This window comes from Chenopodium quinoa, unplaced genomic scaffold, assembly GCF_001683475.1.
Source record: "Chenopodium quinoa cultivar QQ74 unplaced genomic scaffold, ASM168347v1, whole genome shotgun sequence".
NCBI classification, from domain to species: Eukaryota; Viridiplantae; Streptophyta; class Magnoliopsida; order Caryophyllales; family Amaranthaceae; genus Chenopodium; species Chenopodium quinoa.
The window spans coordinates 750,941-775,784 of NW_018742969.1; the positions used below are offsets into that span (position 1 = coordinate 750,941).

General features: G+C 34.9%; 1 protein-coding gene across 2 annotated transcripts; it reads left to right on the forward strand.

Moving 5' to 3' along the window:
* The first annotated feature begins 647 nt into the window (after positions 1-647).
* On the forward strand, positions 648-23,181 carry LOC110729119 (transportin-1-like). 2 transcript variants are annotated; one of them, XM_021908830.1, is made up of 30 exons: positions 648-842; positions 1,323-1,524; positions 6,618-6,905; positions 7,631-7,720; positions 7,852-7,929; positions 8,013-8,093; positions 9,281-9,331; positions 9,454-9,539; positions 10,367-10,433; positions 11,249-11,305; positions 11,401-11,430; positions 11,550-11,609; positions 12,027-12,137; positions 13,382-13,495; positions 16,029-16,127; positions 16,978-17,103; positions 17,181-17,255; positions 17,365-17,436; positions 17,588-17,698; positions 18,111-18,194; positions 18,733-18,840; positions 19,188-19,289; positions 19,430-19,492; positions 19,568-19,642; positions 20,433-20,504; positions 20,604-20,728; positions 21,480-21,531; positions 21,606-21,674; positions 21,763-21,822; positions 22,460-23,181. In XM_021908830.1, exons 2-30 carry the CDS (start codon positions 1,330-1,332, stop codon positions 22,541-22,543), a joined length of 2,685 nt encoding a protein of 894 aa, XP_021764522.1. In that variant the 5' UTR covers positions 648-842; positions 1,323-1,329; the 3' UTR covers positions 22,544-23,181. The 2 variants fall into 2 exon arrangements, with proteins under 2 accessions (XP_021764522.1, XP_021764523.1); XM_021908831.1 differs by having other exon boundaries at positions 1,328-1,524.
* Positions 23,182-24,844: the final 1,663 nt, after the last annotated feature.

Sequence of the window (24,844 nt, forward strand, 5' to 3'; positions counted from 1 at the left end):
TCTTTTTTACCTCTTTTGAAGAAAACAAGTTTATGGTAGAAAAGTGTTCAGCTTAGTTGTGCTTAAAGTCCTTAAAAAGACTCACGAGTCACGACCAAACTAAAGTTTTCGTAGATAACGTGTTGAGTACTTTTTGAACTGAACAAGCTACAATGACATGGTTGCCTTTATATCGATAATTCTTACTCGGTAATGTAACATTTCATATCTCAAACCTACATGTATAATAAAACCCACATTAAGTCAAGCTCCCTATCCGGTTGCATATTGTTTTGAAACTTGTGTATTTTTGTAAGTCTTTTATACATATTGTGCTTGTTTTGTTTTAATTTTTAAAGAATTCCCTTCAAACTAAGAGAACCTCCCAAGAAACTCTCTTTGTCGTTGGACTCGCTTGTACCCGCTTTATTTTATCGGCCATCACATACCCTGACTCCGCACTCGTTACCCATAGATGCGTGCTTACTTAAGATACGTTTACCCGCTTGTGCTATTTTGTGCACACGACCTCCATTTTTGCACCAAGCTTACCTTCTTGTCGCTAAAAGGTAAGAGCGCACCACACAATCCAACGTCAAAACATCCGGATCGTGACAGCTGGTATAAATATAACCGGCAATTAAGATGTATAGTACATTAGTACTCCGTAGGCCGTAGCAGTTAACATTATACACGTGTCATTAGTATTCCTCCATTTTTTTTCCTTCGGTATTTTTTCACGTTTAGTCCGCATCGCTGCAAGGCTGCACCCTTCCTTTCTCTCTCCTCCATTGAAGCGTACTCCGACTTCTCCATAAAAGCGGCTTCTAAGCTTTCTCTCCTCCATTAAAGCAGTTTCTAAGGTAAGATATTTTTTTTTTTCTTAATAATCGAATACCAATTTCACAATCTAGGGTTTATCGTTGATTTAATTGCAGTTTGGTCAATTTAGGGTTTTTATGATGATGATTATTGAACTAATGGTAATAAATACTCAAGTAATGATTGATTTTATCGAGCGATTTCATTGATAGAATGTTGCTATTCACATTATTAAGCGAGTTGAATTTTTATGCATTGTTTCGACCCTAAATTGATAATTAAATCAAACTTAGTTGTTAATATGTTGCAGAATTTTGTTTATAACCCTTAAATGTTAAGATGGAACTATTAAAAACATGCCTTTTTCTTCTTGGGTAGCCGCCGTATTGCCCCAGCTCAGGGATGGGCTTGTATGCATATTTGTGGCAGACTAATGTTGTAATATAGTTTTTAGGGAGTCGGATGTGTTTTCGATTATAATCGATATTTGACCTGGAATTGCCATTTTGTTCTTTAACTAGTGAAGTGATGGCGGCATTGGCAACTAATGGTGCTTTATGGCAACCACAAGAGCAAGGGATCAAGGAGATATGCGGTTTATTGGAGCAGCAAATGTCACCTGTTCCAAATTCTGATAAAACTCAGATTTGGCAGCAGTTGCAACATTACTCACAGTTTCCGGATTTCAATAACTACCTCGCCTTCATTTTGTCTCATGCTGAGGTATCTACCCATTCTCTGCATCTTTGTCAATTTTCTCTTCTTCAATTGCTTTTTGCTTTGTGGTATTTTTGATTGATTTTCATGATTTTATGTTATTATTGTTAAATTGATTGAAGTGTAGAGAATATTATAATTAGTTGATGATTTATTCATTGTGTTATTTGTGGATGCCCACTAAACTACGCAAAAACTTGTCAAACGATATTTATCTTTCTTTTTGAAGCCAATGCAAGGTAATTTAATTTCAGAATTTTTGGGGTTTTAAAATATTTTTGAAGTGAAATTTTGCTGTCGTGCTTATAGTGAATTTTAAGCTCCATTTGACTTTTAAGCTCAACTTATGTAAGGCCATAAGGGAAATTTATCTTAATAGGCTAGATATCTTTGGGAGCTCCTTATATTGATTAGTGATGCTAGATTGCTAGGTTGTCTTTAGAAGTTTCACGTAGTTGATTTCTTCAATGTATTAGGTCTTGGTTTAACAGATGGTATTCAATTTTCATTTTTCAAGCTAAGATGTTATTGACTTGTGTTTGAGAGGAGAAAAATTATTGAATAACATCTGGTGAATAACGAGGTAACTAGAGATTGTTTGACTTATTCGTAGAAGAAGTTTAGCACCTTTATCTTATTCCAAGGTACAACTAGAGTTTAGTAGGGACTTTTTAATCATTTTATTAATTTTACTCATTTAGAGAAATTTAAATGTGCACAATTGATAAAAATGTGAAAAAACTCATGGATATATCTAGCTCTTGCTTCTAGATTTACTTGGGAGTAACTAAAAATTTGTAGGAGTCGTCTATTGATAATTTTTGTTTCTTATCAAACATATATGTTGCATATTTTGAAGATCTTACCTTTAACACCAATGTCTATGATGACATTAGACCCAGGCATGTTCTAATACAGTTTAAATTAACTGCATTGCTTTAGTAAATGTCTAAGTAGCTATATTACATGGACATAGTCACACAGGTATGGGTATCTATTATGGGTACGGATTTAATCATTTAAGTGTCCTGTACATCATTTCCGAATATTTTGGACGTGTAGACACCATCTTAACTTTAAAGTTTCAACACAAATACGGGGATACACCAAATATATATCATAAGAAACTAATATTGTTTACTCATTAATGTAATGCGGGTAATAGAATTTTTTTAAAAAATAATTAGCTAACTTGTGCAGAAGCTTACAATTTAGGATTGTAATAGATTGTCAACTTCATTTTTAAATAGAATTACATTATAAGATAATGTCACGAGTTTAGAAGTAATAAAATGGGAAGTCTTTTCCCTACACAATAATGTGATGTCTATCCTAGAAAAATGGATGCATTTTAGTAGTTTAATTGATTGGGGTCGAATGTCAAAAGTAAACATAAATAAATAAAAAGATAGGAGTACATGATAGCTTCCCTACATTCATGACCCGACTATCCCAAATACTCCTACCTCTTAAATGAATAAATAAATCAATTAAAGCCTTAATCCCGTAAGTGGGGTTGACTATATGTAATGATGCACGGGTACGACAATCTTCAGCCGTCTCTCGTACCGGGGACGTATCGGGTACGGTACGGGTACGGCCCGGATACGTCCCCATGGCGTACCCTTGAAAAGTGGTACACGGAGATATTTTGGGGACGGCTGGGAGCAGCTTTGGGTACGTTTCGGGGACGGATTTGCTTCTTTTCTGACGTCCCCAGCCCATTCAAAATTAAAAAACCCCAAATTTACTTATCTGATTTCAATTTCTCAAGAACCCTAAAAATTGAAGAAGCCAACTACAGAATGCGACCACGATTCCTTGGATAAATCGCCCTAGAAATTGTATGACTTCGTGAATTTTCTTTGACTGACCTCCGCAACGACCGATATTATAGAAAAAATATTAATTTTATTAATGAATTTTTCGCTTTTACAAGAAAAAGATAGGGAAAATGAGAGAGAAATGGAGAACCTCCCCATTAAAATCGAGCTTTAGATCTAAAATTTTGAACTAGGAGAGAGAAGGTAAGTGGGCTGAGCCGGCTAACTAATTATTTAGTTTTATTTAATTCCCTCACATGGGTACTGGGTAGGTGGGAAAAGTAGGCTGCCAGTTTAGTGGAAGTATATACTACGGAGTAGTAAATACTCCGACTTTGTATAATACTCGTATATGGTGAATAAGAAGGTAAGTGGGCTACTAGGCTGACATTTTTTAAGGGTTTTTTTTTTTTTTCAATTTTTTTTTTTTTTTATAAAAACTTTTTATGGATTTATATTTTAATGATTTTTTTTGCCGTATTCTTGCCTTACCCATTTCTTGGAATTTTGATTTTGCCATATCCCGTATCCGTACCCGGTTTTGTACCCGTATCCGTTTCTGCGCAACTTAGACTATATGAACCAAAACTGATTATTCCATATAGTCATCCACAAAAATCTTCCGCTTCCATCCTTAACGATAAAATGCCTAATTCTCATGCAAAGTTATTTGCTTCATATCTTTCGTAATTTTTCTAACCTAGTCAATTTCGATCTCCTTCCTTTAAGCTCTCTATGGTTCCACTCTTCCACTCTTCGTACCTGGGTTTTCATTTTACATGCTGGAACCAACACTGACGAATTTCACTTAGATTGTTGCAATGCTTATAACACCTACCTTCTTTCGAATAACTTCATTTCTGATTCTATCTCTTAGAGTGTTCCCGCACATCCATTTTAACATGTGCATTCCTATAACCTCTATTTTTTTATGTGTTTTTGCTTGGAAGAGCAACATTCTGTACTATAAAGCAACACTGGGTCTTATGGTAATCCTATAGAATTTTCCCAACAAATGTAACACTTAAAATAAATACAGTAAAAGTTTAAGCTTTCAATCTGTCATTATTTTAATGATATTAAAGGAGTTAACTTTGATGGACTGCTCTTGCTCTTGCTCTTGCTCTTGCGAACTCGTAGGATTGCTTGAAATATTCTGCAGTTTTGCCATACCTAATGTCATCATGGTGTGTCAGGACCATATTTCATACCCGTATCAGCGGACTTGTGTTGGGTTGTATATGGCCGCATTTTTTCTGTTTGTGAGTAACACATTTGAATTATTTTCTTTAGAGAGTTGGTGTGGACCTTGAATTATTGTTTAAATTTTCATAAGTATAAGCTTTGTAAGCCATTTTTGACTTTGCTTGTAATAAGTAGTGGATCTAGGATATTGGGGGTGGGTAGCACCAATGTATGATGCTAAGAAACGAACAGTTAAATGTTAAATAAGCTGGGGGATCATTGAATTACAAATTCTTAAAACATTAAATTTGCAATTTTTTTTTATTTTATTTTTTAATTTTTTTGTGAAAATTAAAGAGAGAACTATTTGAATATATATATATACATATATATATATATATATATATATATTTGTTTGTTTTTGGTTTCTCGTAGTTTATGCAAATGAAGTGCTTAAAAAAAATGTTCTTTCAAATTGGTTGACATATTTCAACTTTTGACACTATTTACAAACTCTACTTTGACTATATATATATATATATATATATATATATATATATAGGGAATGTAAGAATAATACAGTGGGGTTAGTGTCTTTTTATTATTAGAAATAAATGTAAAAAGACGTTAGTGATGTGGGTCATTGCATGAGCCGAGAGTCTTTGTCATGTGGTTATCGCACAAAGATCCTTCTCCTCCATTCACTTCTATCTAATGCTCTACATCACTTACTAGGCCCTCTCTCTTCATGTCCTTTTTAATTTGTTCCAGCTAAATCATCTCTGGTCTTGACTATGCTTAGAGCATTACCAACAATGAGCAAAAAACTGCTCATGGGCAAAACTTTGGGTGAAATTAAAACAAAAATGACTTATATCAATGAGCAAAATGAAAATTGCTCATAGGATGAGCATTTTTAAGATGAATAGTAACCATGTGGGGTCCACTAGGATGAGCATTTTTAAGATGAATAGTAACCATGTGGGGTCCACAATGCAAGTAAAAAAAAGAATAAAAAATAATATAGTAGAGAGAAATATAAGAAGGTATTAGTAAAAGTAAGAGAGAAGGTGTAGTAGAGAGAGAATGGGGAAGAAATTTTTTTTTTCATCATTGGTGGGATAAAAATATGATCACAAAAATGCTCATAGGTTGGAAGAGAGAGAAAGTGGGTAGAGAGAGAATGAGGAAACCAATTTTTGCTCGTTGTTGGGAATGCTCTTAGGTCTCCATTACCCCAACCTCCCACCTTCCTTACTGGTGCTTTTTCCATTAATGTCTCTCAAACTATTAGTAACCAATTCTTCTTTAGTTCTTTATCTAATCCTCAATACCAATCTGCTACTCTAACTTTCCTCTGAATATTTATATTTTTAATTCTATCCCTCAGTGTGTTGCGACTCATCCATCTTAACATACTATCTTTACTACTGAAATTAAAGCTTCATTTTGACCTAGCAAGACTAAAAAAACTGATTTACTAATTGAGTTAACTATATATATGCTTAGGGAGTATGTGTTAAGATTTGAATTTTAGATACAAGATGTTTTTCTTGGCAAAATTCGAAGTTGGGATTGTTCTTTGGGGTTGGGGACTTGGGGGTAGCATACACCCTGTTCTTCAACGTAAATCCACATCTGCTTGTAGTTTCATTGTCTGCCATTATTCTGATCCCTTGCAAGACGTTGTTTTTCTATAGATTGTACTTTAAAATTTTCAGTCTTAGTTCTTGTTGTATCAATTCTCTGCGAGGACTAGTTTCTGTTATTCTGTACTTTATTCTTCGTTGTTGCGCTTTCTCTCTCTCTCTCTCTCTCTCTCTCTATATATATATATATATATATATATTTATATTTCAAGCATTAGTGTTTGATGGATTGCTCTTGCTCTTGCTCTGAAGAACTCGTAGGATTGCTTGAAATATTCTGCCATACTTCTCTCTTTTAGGGAAGTTATTTTTTTATTGCATTCCTTATAAATGCTATCATAACTCATTACTCTTGTGTTTTGCACATTTAGATCAGACAGAATTATTATTCAGTAATTGAATGATGAACTACTCTCTAAATTTGCTTCCTTTCTCCTTGCAGATAAAACCTGTGGAAGTTCGGCAAGCTGCTGGGCTACTTCTGAAGAATAATCTTAGAACTGTTTTTAATACTATGGCCCCAGCTAATCAGCAATATATTAAATCGCAGCTGTTGCCTTGTCTAGGATCACCTGATAGGCACATTCGCACAACTGCTGGGACCATTATTAGTGTTATTGTGCAGCTGGTGGGTGTTATTGGCTGGCCTGAGCTGTTGCAGGCTCTCTTAACTTCTTTAGGAAGTGCTGATCCCAATCAAGTTGAAGGAGCTATGGATGCTCTATCAAAGGTACGGCTATGCTTTGGTTGATATAAAACAGTAAATCTATTAATTTAATACTTGTGACAAGTAAGTAATAGCTCTTTTGATACACAAGTTTCATTCACAACCATAGTATCATATAGAGATAATCTTGTATGATAATCTGATTATAATTGTTTAGAACCTCTTGTTTCTTCAATTGAATTTGTATTGAAAGCTATATGACTCATAAAAAAAGACTAATAATGTTGAAGCTAATTTGAGTTTTAATTCCATACTGCTTCTAATGATGTAGCTCTTGTTAGAATCCATTTCTTAGGCTCTTTGGCCATTACCTTCATCTCTATGAAAGGTGCATTTGAGCCATAAGGTTCGACTTTCATGGACCATTAGCCATATATATCTTCGTAATCGTCTCTATGTTTCTAAAATACTCGAAGTTGATTGCTGTATTTGCATTAGTGTTTCATTAAACATTACTGATCGTCTGATCCTGTATTTGATGTAATTTTCTCTTGTCACACATCATGGACATGAAGGGGATGGGTAACTAGGAAGATAGCTATGATATGAAGTCATTTTCTTTCTAATTTAAAAGACATCCAACTAGTCAACTAATTATAACTCAATATTGAATACTTTAATTTTTTTTTTTACTTGTTGCACTTTAATGCCTTAAGTTATAATTTACAACTACTACTCTCATATCACTAGAAATATATTCGACATGAAGTAAGGATGTGATTTAATAGGTTTGTGAAGATGTACCTCAAGTGCTTGATGCAGATGTTCCAGGGATGACTGAACGCCCAATCAACATCTTCCTTCCAAAATTGTTTGAGGTACCTCTTTGCTTGCTTTATTGCCTTTTCAACTCCTATATCAGGTTAGAATTTTTGCAAATTGTTGGGGCTGTTGAACATGTGTATCGGCCTCTCTTACTTTCCTTTTGTTTGTCTGTCCTGTGGAACAGTTTTTTGGATCACCACATGCCTTATTAAGGAAGCTTGCGTTGAATTCAGTCAATCAATACATTATGTTAATGCCATCTGTAAGTCTGTTGACAATTTCACTCTGTAGAATGTTGATGAATTGGTTTTCAATGTAGCCTTATGTATGTGATTTTGGTTTCAGTATCTATATACGTCAATGGACCAATACCTCCATGGCTTGTTTCTTCTTGCTAATGATCCTGCTCCGGAGGTGCGAAAACTGGTAAGTCTTTTTTGTCGTCGTTTGATTAGTCTCCGTGGACACAAATTTAATTGTATTATTATAAGCCATTATTTTGATAAAGTTTTGAAACCATATAAGCCGGACCCATATTATCCTCTTTTAGCATAGCTTATCAAAAGTTGTCTTTTGAAATATATCACTTGCTCGTTGATGTGCGAAATCATCAATAACCCCATTGATTTAATAGCGGTAACCTTGCTTATCAGCGTCCTTATATCTGCTTGGCAGTATACCTGTAAATGCATGGTCAATAATTCTATTTTTGTATGGTCACTTACCCATACATAAATAGCAACCATATTTAAATTCGTCGCACCATCAATTAATGGTGTGGAATCACATATAAGAATTTGTGTGAGCATATTGTATACAAATTAGTAATATTTTTAGCTTTTACATTACTAGGGGACGAATGATTCTACTAAATTTATTACATTTTATACATGTCATCCTTATGTGGTGCTCCCTACAATCTAGAAACGTTTCTCTTTTATGTCGATAGTTAGATATGTGTATTTTTTTCTTCACCCGATTTTAATATGAATACTTTTTGATAATATACTTCAGAGGAATTGGGTATTGGAAGGTTGGTCTTGTTTTTGCTCTCTTGAAGGTATTCATTTACTCCATTAGTAATGAATATATAATGAGGAACTAAACTTGCTGGAAGAGAAATAAGTATCAAAAACAATTCTGAATACCTAACCATATTGGAATAAGACAATAAGTCTGAAGTTCTGAACTGTTCTGATTACAACAAAATAGCTCAGATATGGGGGTTTATGGCTTGGCATCAAATGGGAGAACTGTGAAATTTGGAGTGTATGTTTGTCAGAATCGGATGTTTGATGGAATAGCCTTTTTAATGTGAAAGTTGTAATTGTCAACTACTCAACTGGTTAGTGTTGTCCAAGAATACTGAATGTAGCAGGCAAGCTACGTAATACTTATAATTTACTGAGAATTGCCAATTATGTAATCAGATCCGGTTGATATTTTTCCTTTCTATATGTTTTCTACCTTATATTATGTGTACTTTTGGCTGATAGTTCCACTTTATGTATTATTTTGAAATTTCATCGTATCGACCATATTATGTGACATATGATAAGGTTCATGGATCTTGTGCCTGTTCTAAAAAATTTTGATGCTTTCACATTGAGCAGGTCTGTTCAGCTTTTGTTCAGCTAGTTGAAGTGAAGCCCTCATTTCTTGAGGTCAGCATCTCACTTCCTATGACTGACTTTATTTCTTGCTTAAAAAGTTTTATTCTCCAATTTTGTTTTCTATGGGCTTTGGATGAGGGAAAGTAGTCACAATAATCTTTGCAAAATTGCAGCCCCATTTGAGGAATGTCATAGAATACATGCTGCAAGTCAACAAGGATGGTGATGATGAAGTTGCGCTTGAAGCTTGTGAATTTTGGTAAGTATGTCCATAGCTAATTAAACCAGATCTGTAGTAGTATTTTTTTGTTGAAGTAATTATTTTTAATTGATGGATGACGATGAGTCTTTTAGTAAGGTCAACTGAAATAATAGAATTCTAGTCACGCTTTGTATCATCAAGGAGCATCCGTGGAAGGCTATTGTAGAGTAGCGCTATAGAAACACAAGGCATATTATCAATTTTTTTTTTCCCCATTTTCTCCCAATATGTAGCCTTGTTTTGCTTTTTCGTTCTTGCTCCCTCATATTTTGAATAGGTCCACAAATTTTGATGAGGATGAAGGTGAACAAGCCCACTGTATCTGAAAAGAAAAAAAATAAAACAATGTAAAGGTATGAAGGCTTTAGCCACCCAATTGCAAGAGATGAGTCCTGCTTCACAATCCTGAAGCCTAGCAGGTTCTGCAGATCAGTTTGAATGTTGCCAAATAACCAGTGCACAGAACAGAAGGACCTAAACCTTTATTGGGACCTTGGTGTTTTGAGTGTAAGAAGCTGTTATAGGTTTTAGGGTTTAACAGCCATTAAGATATCTATGAAATAGTGGTGAAAGAGGAGTGAAGTTGTGCGGATGTGATAAAATCTGCTGGAGGGATTAGATTATAAGCTGAATCTTACACTTCCAAATGAGATACTAATACAGCTAAGGCATTCTGAATACAATTGAGTGACTGTGATAGTTTGGTTTACACCTCATGAATTCTTTTACTTATCCCGTATTTTTGCTATTTTTCCATAGTATATAGCATGCATTTACAACTTATGTGCATTCATTACATAAGGATTATCATTGATTGGTTGCAGGTCTGCGTATTGTGATGCTCAATTGCCACCTGAGAACTTGAAGGAGTTCCTACCACGTCTTATTCCTGTAAGACTTGGATTTTTTTTTGGGAGTACTTTGCCTGCTAATATACAAAAACAGTTGCATTTCTAACTCATAAATTCTCTGTATTTTTTGTCTTTTCCTGTTTATTGTTCATGTAGTCAAAGGTAAAAAAGATAGTCATTTGAAATCCTAATAGATGCGTTTCAATGTAAATTATCATACTATCATATTTTTATAATATGTAATTAGAGATATTAATTGCCAAAGATTTACACCAGAGGGTTGAAAAGGCAAACATTAAGAATGACATTATAGAGGGAGTGTACACTCACATAACTATAAGGTTGCACCAGAAGTTCATAACGGAACCCTACCCTTTTGTTGATTCACTTTTTGAGCTGCCTTCTCATTTGACCCTAAATTTTTTTTTTCTTCTCATTAGACCCTTAAATTATTTATGTGAATATGCAAATAGTTAAGGTTCTTGAACTGAAAGTATATAATCTTCCTTCAAGCTTGCTTTGTTTAAAACATGCATTTTCATTTATGAAAATTGCAGCTAATAATTTTGAACATGTGAAAAAGGATTTATTTATACTCAATAGTTTCACAGCTTGGCATTTCAAGCGACTTTGCAAGGGATTTTCCTTCTTCCCTATGTGTGGACACACACATGTGTGGACGTGTGTTGTTGCTTAAATTTTGGACTTTCAGATGGGACTTTAGTCTTTTAAAATTCTCATCTCTTGTAAAATTGGCTCTATTCTGGTTGTCTTTAGTCCTCTTCATATATCCTAGTTAGTCTTTTGTTTGATGAAGGGTGACAATTATTTTTAATTGACTGTACATTGTGGTAGGTTTTGTTGTCAAATATGGTGTATGCTGATGATGACGAAACAATAGCTGAAGCAGAGGTAAGACTGTTGTGCTGTCGTTAAAATTGGTGTTTGAAAATTGAAATCTTTAGTGTATGATTTGTATAACATGTTTTCAAAACATGTGGTTGCAGGAGGATGAGTCTGTACCTGATCGTGATCAGGTACTTATGTTCTGTAGCTACCTTTTTCTTTTTCTTGTCTTTTCTTTTCTTTTTTTTTTCTTTTTTTTTTATTTTTTTTATTTAAATGCTTAGAATAATGTTAAAACATGGTGTCACAGGATTTGAAGCCCCGGTTTCATTCATCACGTCTACATGGATCAGAGGAGGTCGAGGAAGATGTATGCTTTTGGATCCCGTTACAGTTGTTTTATAAAAACCATACATGTCTTTTTGTTATGATTGCTTGGAAGTTTAATTTCATGTTGCTAGAGGTGGCATACTAGCATGTTTTTTCATTTGTTAATCTCTTCTCAGCCTTCTTTTATAAAACCTTCTCAAATTTTATTTTTATATCCTCTGTTTGGGCTTTTACGTTACACTGCCCTCGTTTTTTGCTCACTATGTTTTCTCTCCTTTTTCGACTACTTTCATTTTCTCACTTTTCTTTCCTTCTTCCATTTTTTGTGGATGATTCTTAACGACAATTATTGTTAGCTGACCCCAGATTATTTTGGTACTAAGACTTTGTTGTTGTTATTGTTGTCCTAGAGGTAGCACATTGCTTAAGTTATTTTTCATCCTTTGTTGTTGCACAGGATGATGTTGTTAATGTGTGGAATCTACGAAAATGTAGTGCAGCTGCTCTGGATATTCTTTCTAATGTGTTTGGGGACAATATTCTTCCTACACTTATGCCTTTAATTCAGGTAATTAATTCTTGTGATGAAACAGAGTATTAGACCCCCCCCCCCCCCCCCCCTTTTTTTTTTTTTTTTTTTCCCACAAGTTCTTTGTAGCTATTTTCTTTCTTTACCAAGTAGGTAGCTTTGGATTTTGTGAGAGGGATCTGTAAGATAGTAGCTAGGGTAGTAAATGATTTAATTTTGATTGGAATCTATGAAAATTACGATGTTTAGAAGTTCTTTTATGTAAATGCTTATTATTTATGCCTTATGGTATTCATTTTTGCTGTGTTGTGAATTTATGAATTTTTGCACAATGTTCTGAGTCCAAAGTTTCACATATAAATTTAGGACAAAAGCCAAAATGAGTTACAACTTGAGGGTAATTGGAATCGCTCTTTATTTAATTATCCATAAGTCAGTGAGTGAAGCACCGATTTCTCATTTAGATTCATGCTGTACCAGTTCATATTAGAAATCCATTATCTGCCCGGGTCTTTAGGCCACAAATGTCCTTTGTAGTTTTATAACTGATTTACAGGAGTCTCATTGCTCTGTATGGATTCTGAGAAATCTCCGCAGTTGGATGTATTTGCCGCCCATGTCTCTGTTTAACGGCTCATGACCAAATGGATACTTATGTGCCTTGGCTTTTATGCCATTAGTTATCTTTGTATTTTTTGTCAGGATTCTGAGAGATCTCAGCAGTTGACAATGGATACTTCATATTGTGTCAGTTCTTTCATTGGAATGTTTGTTGTTGAGGTTTTTGGGGTAGTTGGGGCTGCTCTAAATAATTTGGAGGTTTTAATTTGGCCCAGCCAGGATGAGGAGAGCAAAGTATTTGAAATGTGATGTTTGCTGTTATTGTTTTTTTTTTTTTTTTTTTTTTTTTTTTGTTCTCCTAGGCCCCTTCCTGATGGATGCTTTTGAAACACAGTGGTATCTTTGGATTAGCAGTCACTGATTTCATGATTACTTTTGATTTGATTTCTAGTAGGACTGTACTGGTTTAACTTATAAGTTTGCACTTAAAATGTGTGACCTTTGGTGATTTTGTATTGGTTTGCATTTTTTTTCAATTTATCTAGGGCAAATAGAACATCTCCCCCCCCCCCCCCCCCAAAAAAAAAAAATAAAAAAATAATAATAATCACTTAATTTTGTTAGTATATTCAGCACTTTTCTTCATAACATTTATGCTTTTATCTCAAAAGTAATTGTTGGTTTGCATAACGTTAATTGTGTAATACTTGCATTTTCTGTAGGCTAATTTATCAGCTAGTGATGATGAGTCCTGGAAACAGAGGGAAGCTGCTGTTTTAGCCATTGGTGCTGTTGGTGAGGGCTGTATTAATGGTTTGTACCCTCATCTCTCAGAGGTAATGCCCTTTTCTGATCATGTATTGTGATTTATGCATGTAGGTTGTGGATACTCTTGTGCAATTTGACCTGTTCATACTTTTAAATTTTCATCGCGTTATGTTTGCATTTATGTGGTAATTTAGTAATGTATTTGACTATGTGGCCTCTCTGCATAATCCACATCTTTATGAATGATGCAGCCCTTTTGGTTGGGCTAGCTGCTGTTTGAAAGCATCCCTGAAACCAGCAGGAGGGAGAAGGGAAAAGTTAGTGAAGGCAAGCCTGTTGCTTACAGGGCTAGTATAAATTCAGCACATTCTGGACATGCTCACTTTGTTGTTTGGAGGTGTTAAGGGGATGGATTGTTAAAATTGTCACTGTATGCCTGTGTGGCAAACTGACTATCTGAGTATCTGGCAGGTGACTGTTATATGTTAATTTCAAAACCCTTTATCATCACGGGCTTACCGCTGAAGACCAAAGCCTACAATCGTGGAAAAATTAGGTGTTTACTGGGTAGAGCGCAGAGCTGGTATTAACCAAAGCAAAATTACCGAGAGAATTGAACTTGACATTAAAATTTTAACCCGAATCTGATCCTTATGGCTTATTTAATATTTATTCAATTCCTTATTACACCGTTTTTTGTAAGATCTTATGAGCAACCCAGACTTTGACATGAAACCATAAACAGCTCGGTCCATTTATCTGGATTCTGACCCCTCGTAAGATTACTTAGCTTTTTGGCTACATTCGTGTGCTACCTAAAATGCTCTGGACGGGGTTTTTAATGTTTTTTCATTTCATTCTTTCCATGGTGATGCACATCAGAGGGTAAATAATTCATTTCTGCATAATCCATTCATATCGAATCATAGTCCTTTGTTAGAACCTTCATTCCCTAGAATATGTTTGTGTGATAAATATGTTGGTCTCTTTTCATTTTGCTGGAAGTGTCTGGCTGACTAAGATCTTTTAATGGCGTTTCCTTCTTTATAAAGCCATTTTCAGTGGGCCCTGGTTTCAAATACTTCCCTGCTTGAATGATTTAAAAATCCCAAATCAATGAAATCTTTTGTTTTAACTGTTGAGTTGGATGAAGTTAGCTCTTATCATAGCTTGCAATCTAAAGTTGATGTAAAGAACAATTGCTTGTTAATCTCGCCATTTCTTAATTTACAGTACTTCTGGTTGCATGTAGTTTTAGGTGAATAGGCTGGTAATACATGATATATCATTCTGCAACTTGGGTTAATGAGGGCTTTGAAATTAGTCCAAGTGGGGTTAGTGGGAGAGAAACAATAAGATAGTAGTGGTCTCATGGTAAATCAGGAAGTGTTGCAAATTTGCAATCATTCAGAATTGGCCAAATAAAGGTTGGTGTTGCAATTATTTTGGAATGGGGAGCTGGAAGCCTGGAAGTTTATAGTTTTTGCACTATGGCCATTATAATTCCAAATGTAAAATGGGTAGTGGTTTCTTGGCAACACTTAGTCAGTATGCAATGAATTCCTAGTATTTATTGATGGTACATTTTAATGTCTGAAATGAAAACAAGTACTCCCTCTGTCCCATAATATTATTCCTGTTTTCCTATTTTTGGAGATTCAAAATGTTGTTCCTGTTTCTTTTTTGGATAGTATGTAAAGACCATTATACCCTCACTTTTTTAACTTTATTCAATGTACTTCCTAATTTATCCATGAATTTTGCACATGCCTTGTCCTTTTTTCCACTTTCTCCTTTAACTTTTGTCTATGATTGTACTTTTTACTTTTATTAATGTACTTCATCCGCTTTTTCCTCCTATTTATTAAATACCATGAAAAAACACAAACAAAAACTATATAATGGGACGGAGGGAGTACTAATTTAAATTGCACACCCGTCTTTTATAAATTCGTGTTGACATTGCAACAAGTCTGTAACTATGCAGGAAGATCTAGGTCAACGTATTTTAATATTTATGCTGTGTATTTATTGTGGCAGATTGGCTTGAAAGTATCCTTCCTTGCATTGTACCCCACTTGCCAAATAATCTGTTGTGAATCTTGGGTTGCTCTTGTCACTCTTAGGTTTTTTTGTGTTTATGGGTGTGGGGTTGGTGTAGTAGTCTGATGCTGATGTTGTGTGGTGTAGATAGATAGATAAGAGTGCTGGAGTTGTCAGTAATCAAGCACATATTTTTTGGGTTATCATATTTTCAGTTTCCTATCACTTCCTGAATGTAAGAAGGGGTAGCAAAGTAAAGTAATTTGTTCTTTAATGGATTTATTATTTTTTTTGGAAAATTCAACAAGTGATGAAATGATTGAAAGATGTTCTGGTGTTGCTATGAAGTGGTTGAATTTGCTGTTGTGTTCTTGCATAGAACTGGACTTCATCATGGCTTGTTTAAATACTCCTATCTTTTACGTAGTATTATTTCAGCTGTTCTCAATTTTCTATCTTTTCAACCTAACATGCAGGATACCTTTTTAACTCTATTACATAACTGTCTATATATTCCCCCTCGTTAATTTAACTTACCGTGAGCTTTTTTATTTGCAGATTGTCGGCTTTCTTATTCCTCTCTTGGATGATAAATTTCCTCTTATACGGAGCATTTCATGTTGGACGCTTTCTCGTTTCAGCAAATTTGTTGTTCAGGTATAGTGTCTCTGAGTAATGAAATATTTGATTGAGCGAAGCTGTTTGGTACTTTGTATTATTCACTAGGCAATATGACGTGTTGGCATTTTCTAAATTAATTTTTTTTTTAAATGGAATTTTATGATCCACATAATTGAAGTGAATGTTGCACTGGGTTTTTTTTTTAATATTTAGTGAATGGTGTCCTTTCATAGGGAAGATGCTGAAGACAGGTTTTATCTAGATGCAATATGAAGCTTGGTAGAGTGATCTGTGTAATTTGCTTAATCCTTGGTAGCTTGATTAACGATTGGCTGTGTGCTGTGGAACCATGCCTTGCACACTGTGTTCCTTGTTTGTTGAAACTCTTTGTAGAATATAGACTTTAGTATAGGTCTTTTCTTGTTAGTGTAATTGCGTAAAGTGCATCTAGAACTTAGAAGTACTGGTGAGTGGGGGTGTGTCATAGACTCTTAGCATGGATGCTTGGTTTTTCTGTTTAAGCTATGTAGTTTATTTAATTTTCAATTGATTGGTGGAGTTTATTTTTATAAATAACTATTGGAGAATGATTCATCCTGATTATTGTGACGGTAGCCAGGTACTGGATGTAGTCTGTTTATCTCCAACCAACATATTAAGAACCCCCCCTCCCCCTTCTCTCTCTCTCTCTCTCTCTCTCTCTCTCTTAAAGACCCGTAGGAAAGTTTTTCTGTATCAAAGGATGGCAACCATTATTTTTATTGACAATATTGTTAATTTACCACGTCATTGAGTTGCATTGACTTTTATTCTTTCATGTCTTAAGAAGTTGACTTGACATGTTATTTGGGTTTTGCATTCTGAGTGCACTTTTGTATAATTGCAGGGCCTTGGTGATCAAAACGGCAATGAACAATTCGAGAAGGTGTTAATGGGTCTTCTGCGAAGAATATTGGACACAAACAAGCGTGTTCAGGAAGCTGCTTGTTCAGCTTTTGCAACACTTGAAGAGGTTCTTGCTGTAACTTTCATGCCCTTTTCACAGAGTTTCGGTGTTTCCTTACATCTTATTGGTGCTTTATTTTATAGGAAGCTGCTGAAGAACTGGCACCACGCTTAGAAATTATTTTGCAGCACTTGATGTGCGCGTTTGGCAAATATCAGGTTCTTTATTTTGTCGTCTGAGTATCCTTTTTCTTTTTGCTACATATGATCCTCTCATTGAAACTCTTTTTAACTGTTGTTGTATCTGCTGCTTTTGCACTTACTGTAGAAGAAAAATTTGAGGATCGTTTATGATGCTATTGGAACTTTAGCTGATGCTGTCGGAGGGGAGCTAAATCAGGTAAGCCCCTCTTATAAAAAACTATTGCTCTATCAACATTTTTATTATGTTCCATCATGTGCTTCACTTCACTGTTATGCTAAATTTAGCTTGTTATTCTGTAATCAACATATGTATTAATGAACATAAATCTTGCTGTATGTAATTGCAGCCTAAGTATCTAGAAATCCTAATGCCTCCGCTGATATCGAAGTGGCAACAACTTTCCAGTTTCGATAGGGATATATTCCCATTGCTTGAGTGCTTTACATCTATAGCACAGGTAATTCCACTATTCTGTTTAGAGCTAGTTACCTTCTGTACATAAAATGGGTGTTTGAGGATTGTGTTGAAAGAGCAAACTGATTTCCCAATTCAATGTTCCCTCGGATAGGTGGGGTCTTTCATGAAATTTTCTCTGATTTGTGCACCTAGTGTTGTCTGTATACATTTATTTTGTGTATTACTAACACTTCTCTGTCGAATTGGTTTACAATGTCCAGAGTCAGAAAGTCATGCCTTAATTTTCTGGGAATGTAATGCTAAGAAACTTATGGGCTTACTCTTGAGCTGTTTGAAAAAAAAATATAAGGACAGTTTTAAAAGTGGGCTACCGAATACGATACATCATTACAGTTTTTTTTATTTGTTTATAAAATTTTAGACTAGATTGACATTTACAGCATGTTTTTCAGGCATTGGGTCCAGGATTTTCTCAGTTTGCTGAACCTGTATTTCAGAGGTGCATAAACATCATCCAGACGCAACAATTGGCAAAGGTTAGCCATCTTAATTTTGCTATTGTTTCCGATTCATTCCATACTTGTTTGGTTGATAAGACATTATTTCATGCCATATATCGCGGTAGTATTGCAAAAAATCATTAACATTACATTAAACTTAATCGTCAGCTTGATATCTTCTTAATCAAATGAAGTTATTTGGAAACAATTTTTAAGTTGGTATATTGTGTATATCTATTGCAAACAAACATTTGAATCTGAAACCCAGTTCAAAATGATTAAATACAGATGGGCTCATGGGCTATGATAATTCTTGCCTGAGTTGCGGGGCATGGATTTGCTCTTTAGAAACAGATGGTCATTTCTTATTTTGTAATCGACCATATGTTATCTTGGACCAACATTTCATATCAGTTTTATCTCTTGCTTGTTTCTTGTTAGATGTAATATATGGAAAAGCTTATCTTTAACCAACATTTCATATCAGTTTTATCCCTTGCTTGTTTTTTGTTAGATGTAATATATGGAAAAGCTTTGGCTTGAAAATGTTATGCTAATTATAACTTCATTTTAGGTCAATCCAACTACAACTGGTGTTCAGTATGATAGAGAGTTTGTTGTTTGCTCTCTGGATCTACTCTCTGGACTCGTAGAGGGCCTTGGCAGTGGCATAGAGAGTTTGGTAATATCCTGTCTTTTGCTGTTGTACATTATATACTAGTTCTTACTTGATCTTACCTATGCTCTTTAAGCTGTCCTGTCATCCTTTGCGTCCACCCCTTTCATTAAGACACTCATTCTAAAACAATTACTTTCTTCATTAAAACACTCTTTCTAAAACAATTACTTTGAAGAGAATTCTTCATAAATTATGTAAAAATGAGAATTATTATAAATTATTGAGTCATTTGCAATATTTTTTTTGCGTGCATTTGAGATCCTTATCCAAAGATTGAACCATTCGAATAATCTGTTCTGTCTTCAGTCGATTTTTGCTTTTATCACTAACATGTACTGGAAAAACAATAGGTGTCCCAGAGTAACATGAAAGATCTACTGTTGCAATCTTGTATGGATGACGCTCCTGATGTCCAACAGAGTGCTTTTGCACTCCTTGGTGACCTTGCAAGAGTAAGTTGCTGTTATAAATTATTGTTAATTAGAGCAAGGATGACTTTTGGACTCAATCATCCGTGGTGGTTGCTATCTCCTGTGATATATTTCTTCCTCCTTTCAAGTTTTAGATTTTACGTATTTGTTCTTGTTGATAGGTTTGTCCTGTTCATCTCCGCCCTTACTTGCCACGGTTCTTAGAAATCACAGCAAAGCAATTGGTAAGTGGGTTTATATTTCAAATATTTGATTCATGTCCTTACCTGGGAATTACTTATATGGCTTTTTAATCTCAGGATATTTCCAAGATAAAAGATACGATTTCTGTTGCAAATAATGCTTGTTGGGCAATCGGTGAATTAGCAGTGAAGGTATGCTCACTTGTATGCTGCATCTAGAATCTATAGACAAATCTTACTACATAAGATTGATCGTATTCAATGTGAGTGCTCTTTGTGTTTCAATGGGTCTTAGCCGGGACTAGGTTAGTGTTTTTGATTCATGGGAAGATTAAGTGCTAGTTGGTGTTGTCATAGCTCTTTGCCTTAAGTAAAAATGTTAAGGATTTGGGTTTCTATTTACCACCTTTTTATGGCTGTCTTTATTCTGATGCGATCCCAATTACATTTTGCTTGTCAAGAGGAATGACAAAAGTTTTAGGTGGGTGTATTTGATTGATTTTAGGCTTGGACATCAAATCTGCTATTATGTTTCTAGGTTAAAGCCGAGGGAGATTTTCTAACAAATTTGAATTACACTAACTAATTGAAGAGTTGGTGAACCAATAAATTCAAGGTAAAAACTACCAGCTACAGAAGAGATTAAAATTTACAAAAAAGAAAAAAAAAATAAAAAAATAAAAAAATAAATAGAGCAAAGCTAAATCTGGTAAATCTGAAGCTTGGACTAGCTTGAATCGCATAAGATTATTCATTTCTCTGTGTTGGACAAATACTTCTACCTTCTAGTAGTTGTCTAATTATGAGGTGGTTTTGAAGTTTTGGTAGTTCTATAATACAACATTACCTAAGGCTAATTACAAAATGTAAACCATCCACTATAGTGCTTTAAATATGTTACTTCTTACTTTCCTTTGGCTTGAATACTTTTTTGGCTTTTGTACTTGCTTCTATACGTGTATTAACATTCTATTGTTTTCAGGCTCAGCAAGATATTAAACCAGTTGTAATGACAGTCATTTCTTCCCTAGTTCCAATACTTCAACATACACAGGTGATCGCCCTTTTTTGATTAATGATGAAGCTCTGTTCTGAATCTTTCATATACATATATACTTCGTATATATTTAACTTTGTGATTTACCATCATCAGGAGCTTAATAAGTCACTTATAGAGAATGCTACCATTACTCTTGGAAGATTTGCCTGGGCCTGTCCCGAGCTTGTATCTCCATATATGGAGCATTTCATGCAACCATGGTGTAATGCTTTGGCCATGTAAGTACCAATGTCAGAATTCAACACTTTGCATAATTAGCTTTTTCACCTGTTTTCTCTGCTTCAGCTAAAATGCAGAAGGAATTATGTCTATCTTAGTGTATTATTATTATTATTGTTGTTGTTATTATTATCCCCCCCCCCCCCCCCTCCTGGTATACTCCTCTGATTATATATTGATAACTAAAATGATTCTCCTGTCTGCACACAACTTTCATTTACCTTGGATAAACATTTTGATCCCACTAAACCAATATGATTTGGGCTCTCTCTCTCTCTTCTCTCTCTCGTAATGTGGGTTCCCCATTGACTATTTTCTACCAATGTCTTCTATTCTACTTTTACATTATCTACTAAAAACGCCTATACACCCTTACTATTTACTTAATATGTGTGCTCAAGCCTAACATGATGTTTTTATGTTGATGTTTGGAGGGTTGAAGCTGTATTCTTCTGTTTGATACTCTTTGGAGCTTTGCCCGTTGACCATTTTCTATCAATGTCTTTTATTCTACTTTTACTTTATCTACCTAAAACGCCTTTACACCCTTACTATTTACAAGCTTGCTCAAGCCTAACATGATGTTTTAATGTTGAAGTTTGGAGTACCGAAGCTGTTTCTTCTTTTCAATATTCTTTGGATCTTTTCTTAGCTTTTGAATTGATATGTAATGTTGTGCGCGCGCGCACACACACACACACTACATTTGTACCCAGTTTGGTATTCTGTTAACCAACTGTGCTGTGGCAGGATACGAGATGACATAGAAAAAGAAGACGCTTTTCGAGGTTTATGTGCAATGGTGAGTATATTTTACAATGGCTCTTGAATTTTTTGCTGGCTTAATGTTTTAATCTGCTATCTCATTCCTTTCAGGTCAAGATGAATCCTACTGCAGCATTAAGTTCCCTTCCCTTCTTGGTGAAGGCAATTGCTAGCTGGCATGTAAGGAGTTTTCTTTTTCAAAAGCTGTCACAAGAAGAGTTTGAGGATATTGTTTGAGCTGTTAATGTTGTTGCTTCTTTGACCACAGGAAATTAAAAGCCCAGATCTGCATAATGAAGTATGTCAGGTGTTGCATGGGTATAAACAGGTCTGCATTGACTCAATACCTTAGTCTCTCTTTCGTCATATATCTGTAGAAATATTTATTAATAATTAGTTTTAATTCAGTAATTGCTGTCATTAACTTTTAAAATGACATCGTATAGTTCTTCTTAACAATATTGCCCTATAAGGGTATATTGGGAGGCTTTGGATATGACACGGCGGTATGCTATTCTTTATTATATTAATCGAGTATGGTGGCACAACCATCTAAGTGCTCTAGTGTATTAAACCCAGAGTACTGCCAATGTGAGCACAATGAGACAAAAAAAATTTGTGTTTAGGAATAATTACATGTTTAAGTGTTCCTTTTACATGCATCATGCTTTTGTGTGCATCACACCTGATGCATCATGTGCATGCAGAGTCTATTATGCTGTGAGCCTGTGACACTCGATCTGATATGGACTAAGACAATATTTTTATTTTTATTTATTTATTATTTATTTTTTGGTTTAAGCGCAGTATGCATCTTCTAAGTCCGAAGTCCAACTGTATTTTGGTTGTGTTATCAATTTTTTTTTATCGCATGTAGTTTGAGTTTTGCATTATATCTTGTGCTTCTGTGTGGTTGATCCTTTTGATTGCTAGGTTAAGTTTTGTTTCTTGTATTTGTATTTTAGATGCTTGGAAATGGACAATGGGAGCAATGTATATCATCTTTGGAACCATCTATGACGGATAAGTTGTTGAAGTATCAAATATAATGGGTTTGTTGGTATTGAATGGAGGCCAGCAGACAGAAAAGCGTTTTGTTGGTATCTTGGCAGCATAAGAGTTTGCTATTGCATTGTACTTGTGAATCTTCTGTCATCTCTCAAGTCTCGTATGGCTTTAGTGTTTGATTCTTTCTGCGTCAAGACTGGTGGTTGCAATTTTAGGCAAAGCAACACATTTTGTGCCCAGGTGCAACTAAGGCATATCTCTGACACTGAGCAAATTATTTAAGCTTTGGCGTGGAGCATACATGTAGTAAACTGGGTATATTAGTTTTGGTTTAGGGTTGGCTTCTCTTTCCTGTATTAGGAAAGAAGGCAATGTATTATGTATTGTGTACATTCTTCACATTTTACGGGTAATTTATTTCCCATTCTTTTGACCATGATGGTTGGAACAAATATCGATTTCCTACAAGTTTTGATGTACCTAGTCTTATAAGTTTTGATGAATGTATTTTTTAAGCATTTATTTCTGTCTTCAGTTTCAGACCATCTTGGGTTTGATGTATTGATCAAAGGACAATGTCTTGCATTCATTTTGATAACGTTGTTCAATAATGTACTCGTCGGTTACTTTTATGATTGTATACATAGTTTTGAGATTTTGTTCAAAGCGTAATGTGATACATTTTTTTACCATATGGTAAGTTTTTAATTCATTATTGTATTGACTAAGATTGATATCTAGGCAAGTCTAATGACATGGGAGAAATATCTGCGGATTACTGTCAAATCATTTCAATCAATTTGACAATAATCTGAATCTGAACACCTAATTTACCAACTTTTGATAGCTAATTTTTCAAAACTGTTTTTCTAACTCTGCTAACACCTAACAGAGTAACAGCTAGTTACAAAAACACAAACTCAAATACTGTACCAGAATATCCATGAGAATTAATCTTAGTGACTCGACTGAGGAGTGGGGACTAGAGCTGTCAATTCGGGTAAACTAGTCGGGTTTGGGTTGGGTAAAAGTGGGTCTGGCCAACTCGGGTCAGGTCAATTTCAGATTAATTTCATAACCTAAGCCATCGGGTTTGGGTTGGGTTGGGTTATGCTTCAGTTGGGTCATACTTCTTATTGGGTTTGGGTCGGGTTTAGGTTGGGTTTAATTTGGGTTTTCATGGGTTAAAACGGGTTAGGGTAATTCTCGGGTTCGAGTCGGGTTCGGTTCATGTCAATAATTTGCGGGTTAGAGTCAGGTCGGGTCATTCTCAGGTTTGAGTCGGGTTCGTTTCAAGTCAATAATTTGCGGATTATAATCAGGTCGGGTCATTTTCAATTCAGGTCATTCTAGGGTTCAAGTTAATAATTTGCGGGTTATAATTAGGTTGGGTCATTTCCAAGTCGGGCCATTCTTGAATTCAAGTCGGGTTATGTTCAAGTCAATAATTTGTAGGTTACAATCAGGTCGGGTCATTTCCAAGTCAGGTCATATTCGGGTTCAACTAATTGTAAATAGATAATTATCATTTTTACCAAGCTAATTATTTCCTTTGACTATAATATATATGGCAATATACTAGGGTACTATAGTCTATAATTTAGGAAGATAATTATCTTCTTTTACCATACAAAAAATATATATTATATTTAACTCTTAAATTTGAGGATGATGCTCCTTTCTTTTGCTGGTCTGGACCGACTTCGTCTCCCAAGACAAAATGCTCTGATCAACAATAATAAGGTGGTCTAAATTGCATTTAAGGTGATTTGAAATCGGGTCAGGAACTATTTGGGTTGAATTTAGGTAGAGTCAATAACAAGTTGTGTTGATTTCGAGTCGGGTTAGTAACATATCAGGGTAAATTTTTTGGATGGGTAAGTAATATGTATGGTAAAATTCGAGTCGGGTCAATAACAAGTCCGGTTGAATTTGGGTCAGGTCAATAACAAGTCGTATTGATTTCGGGTCAGGTTTGTAACAGGTTGGGTTAAATTCGGGTCAAGTTAGGAACGAATCAGGTTGAATTTAGGTCAGGTTAGTAACAAGTCGGGTTAAATTCGGGTTTTGACGGGTTAAAACGGATATTGGTCGATTTTGGTTCAAGTCGGGTTCGGTGCAAGTTAATTAAATTGGCCGTTGTAAACTAGTAAATCGGTGTAAGTTGTAAACCGGTAAATTGGCTGTTTTAAAACAAATTGAATGGTTCCACAAACCCAATTGGACTCTCGGAGGTTATTAGGGACCACGGTAAACATTTTGGCAATTTTTATTTCCGGGCGAAAAAAGCAAAAAAATCCAAAATTAAAGGCTAATATCCACGCTTTTTGAGAAATTTTGGA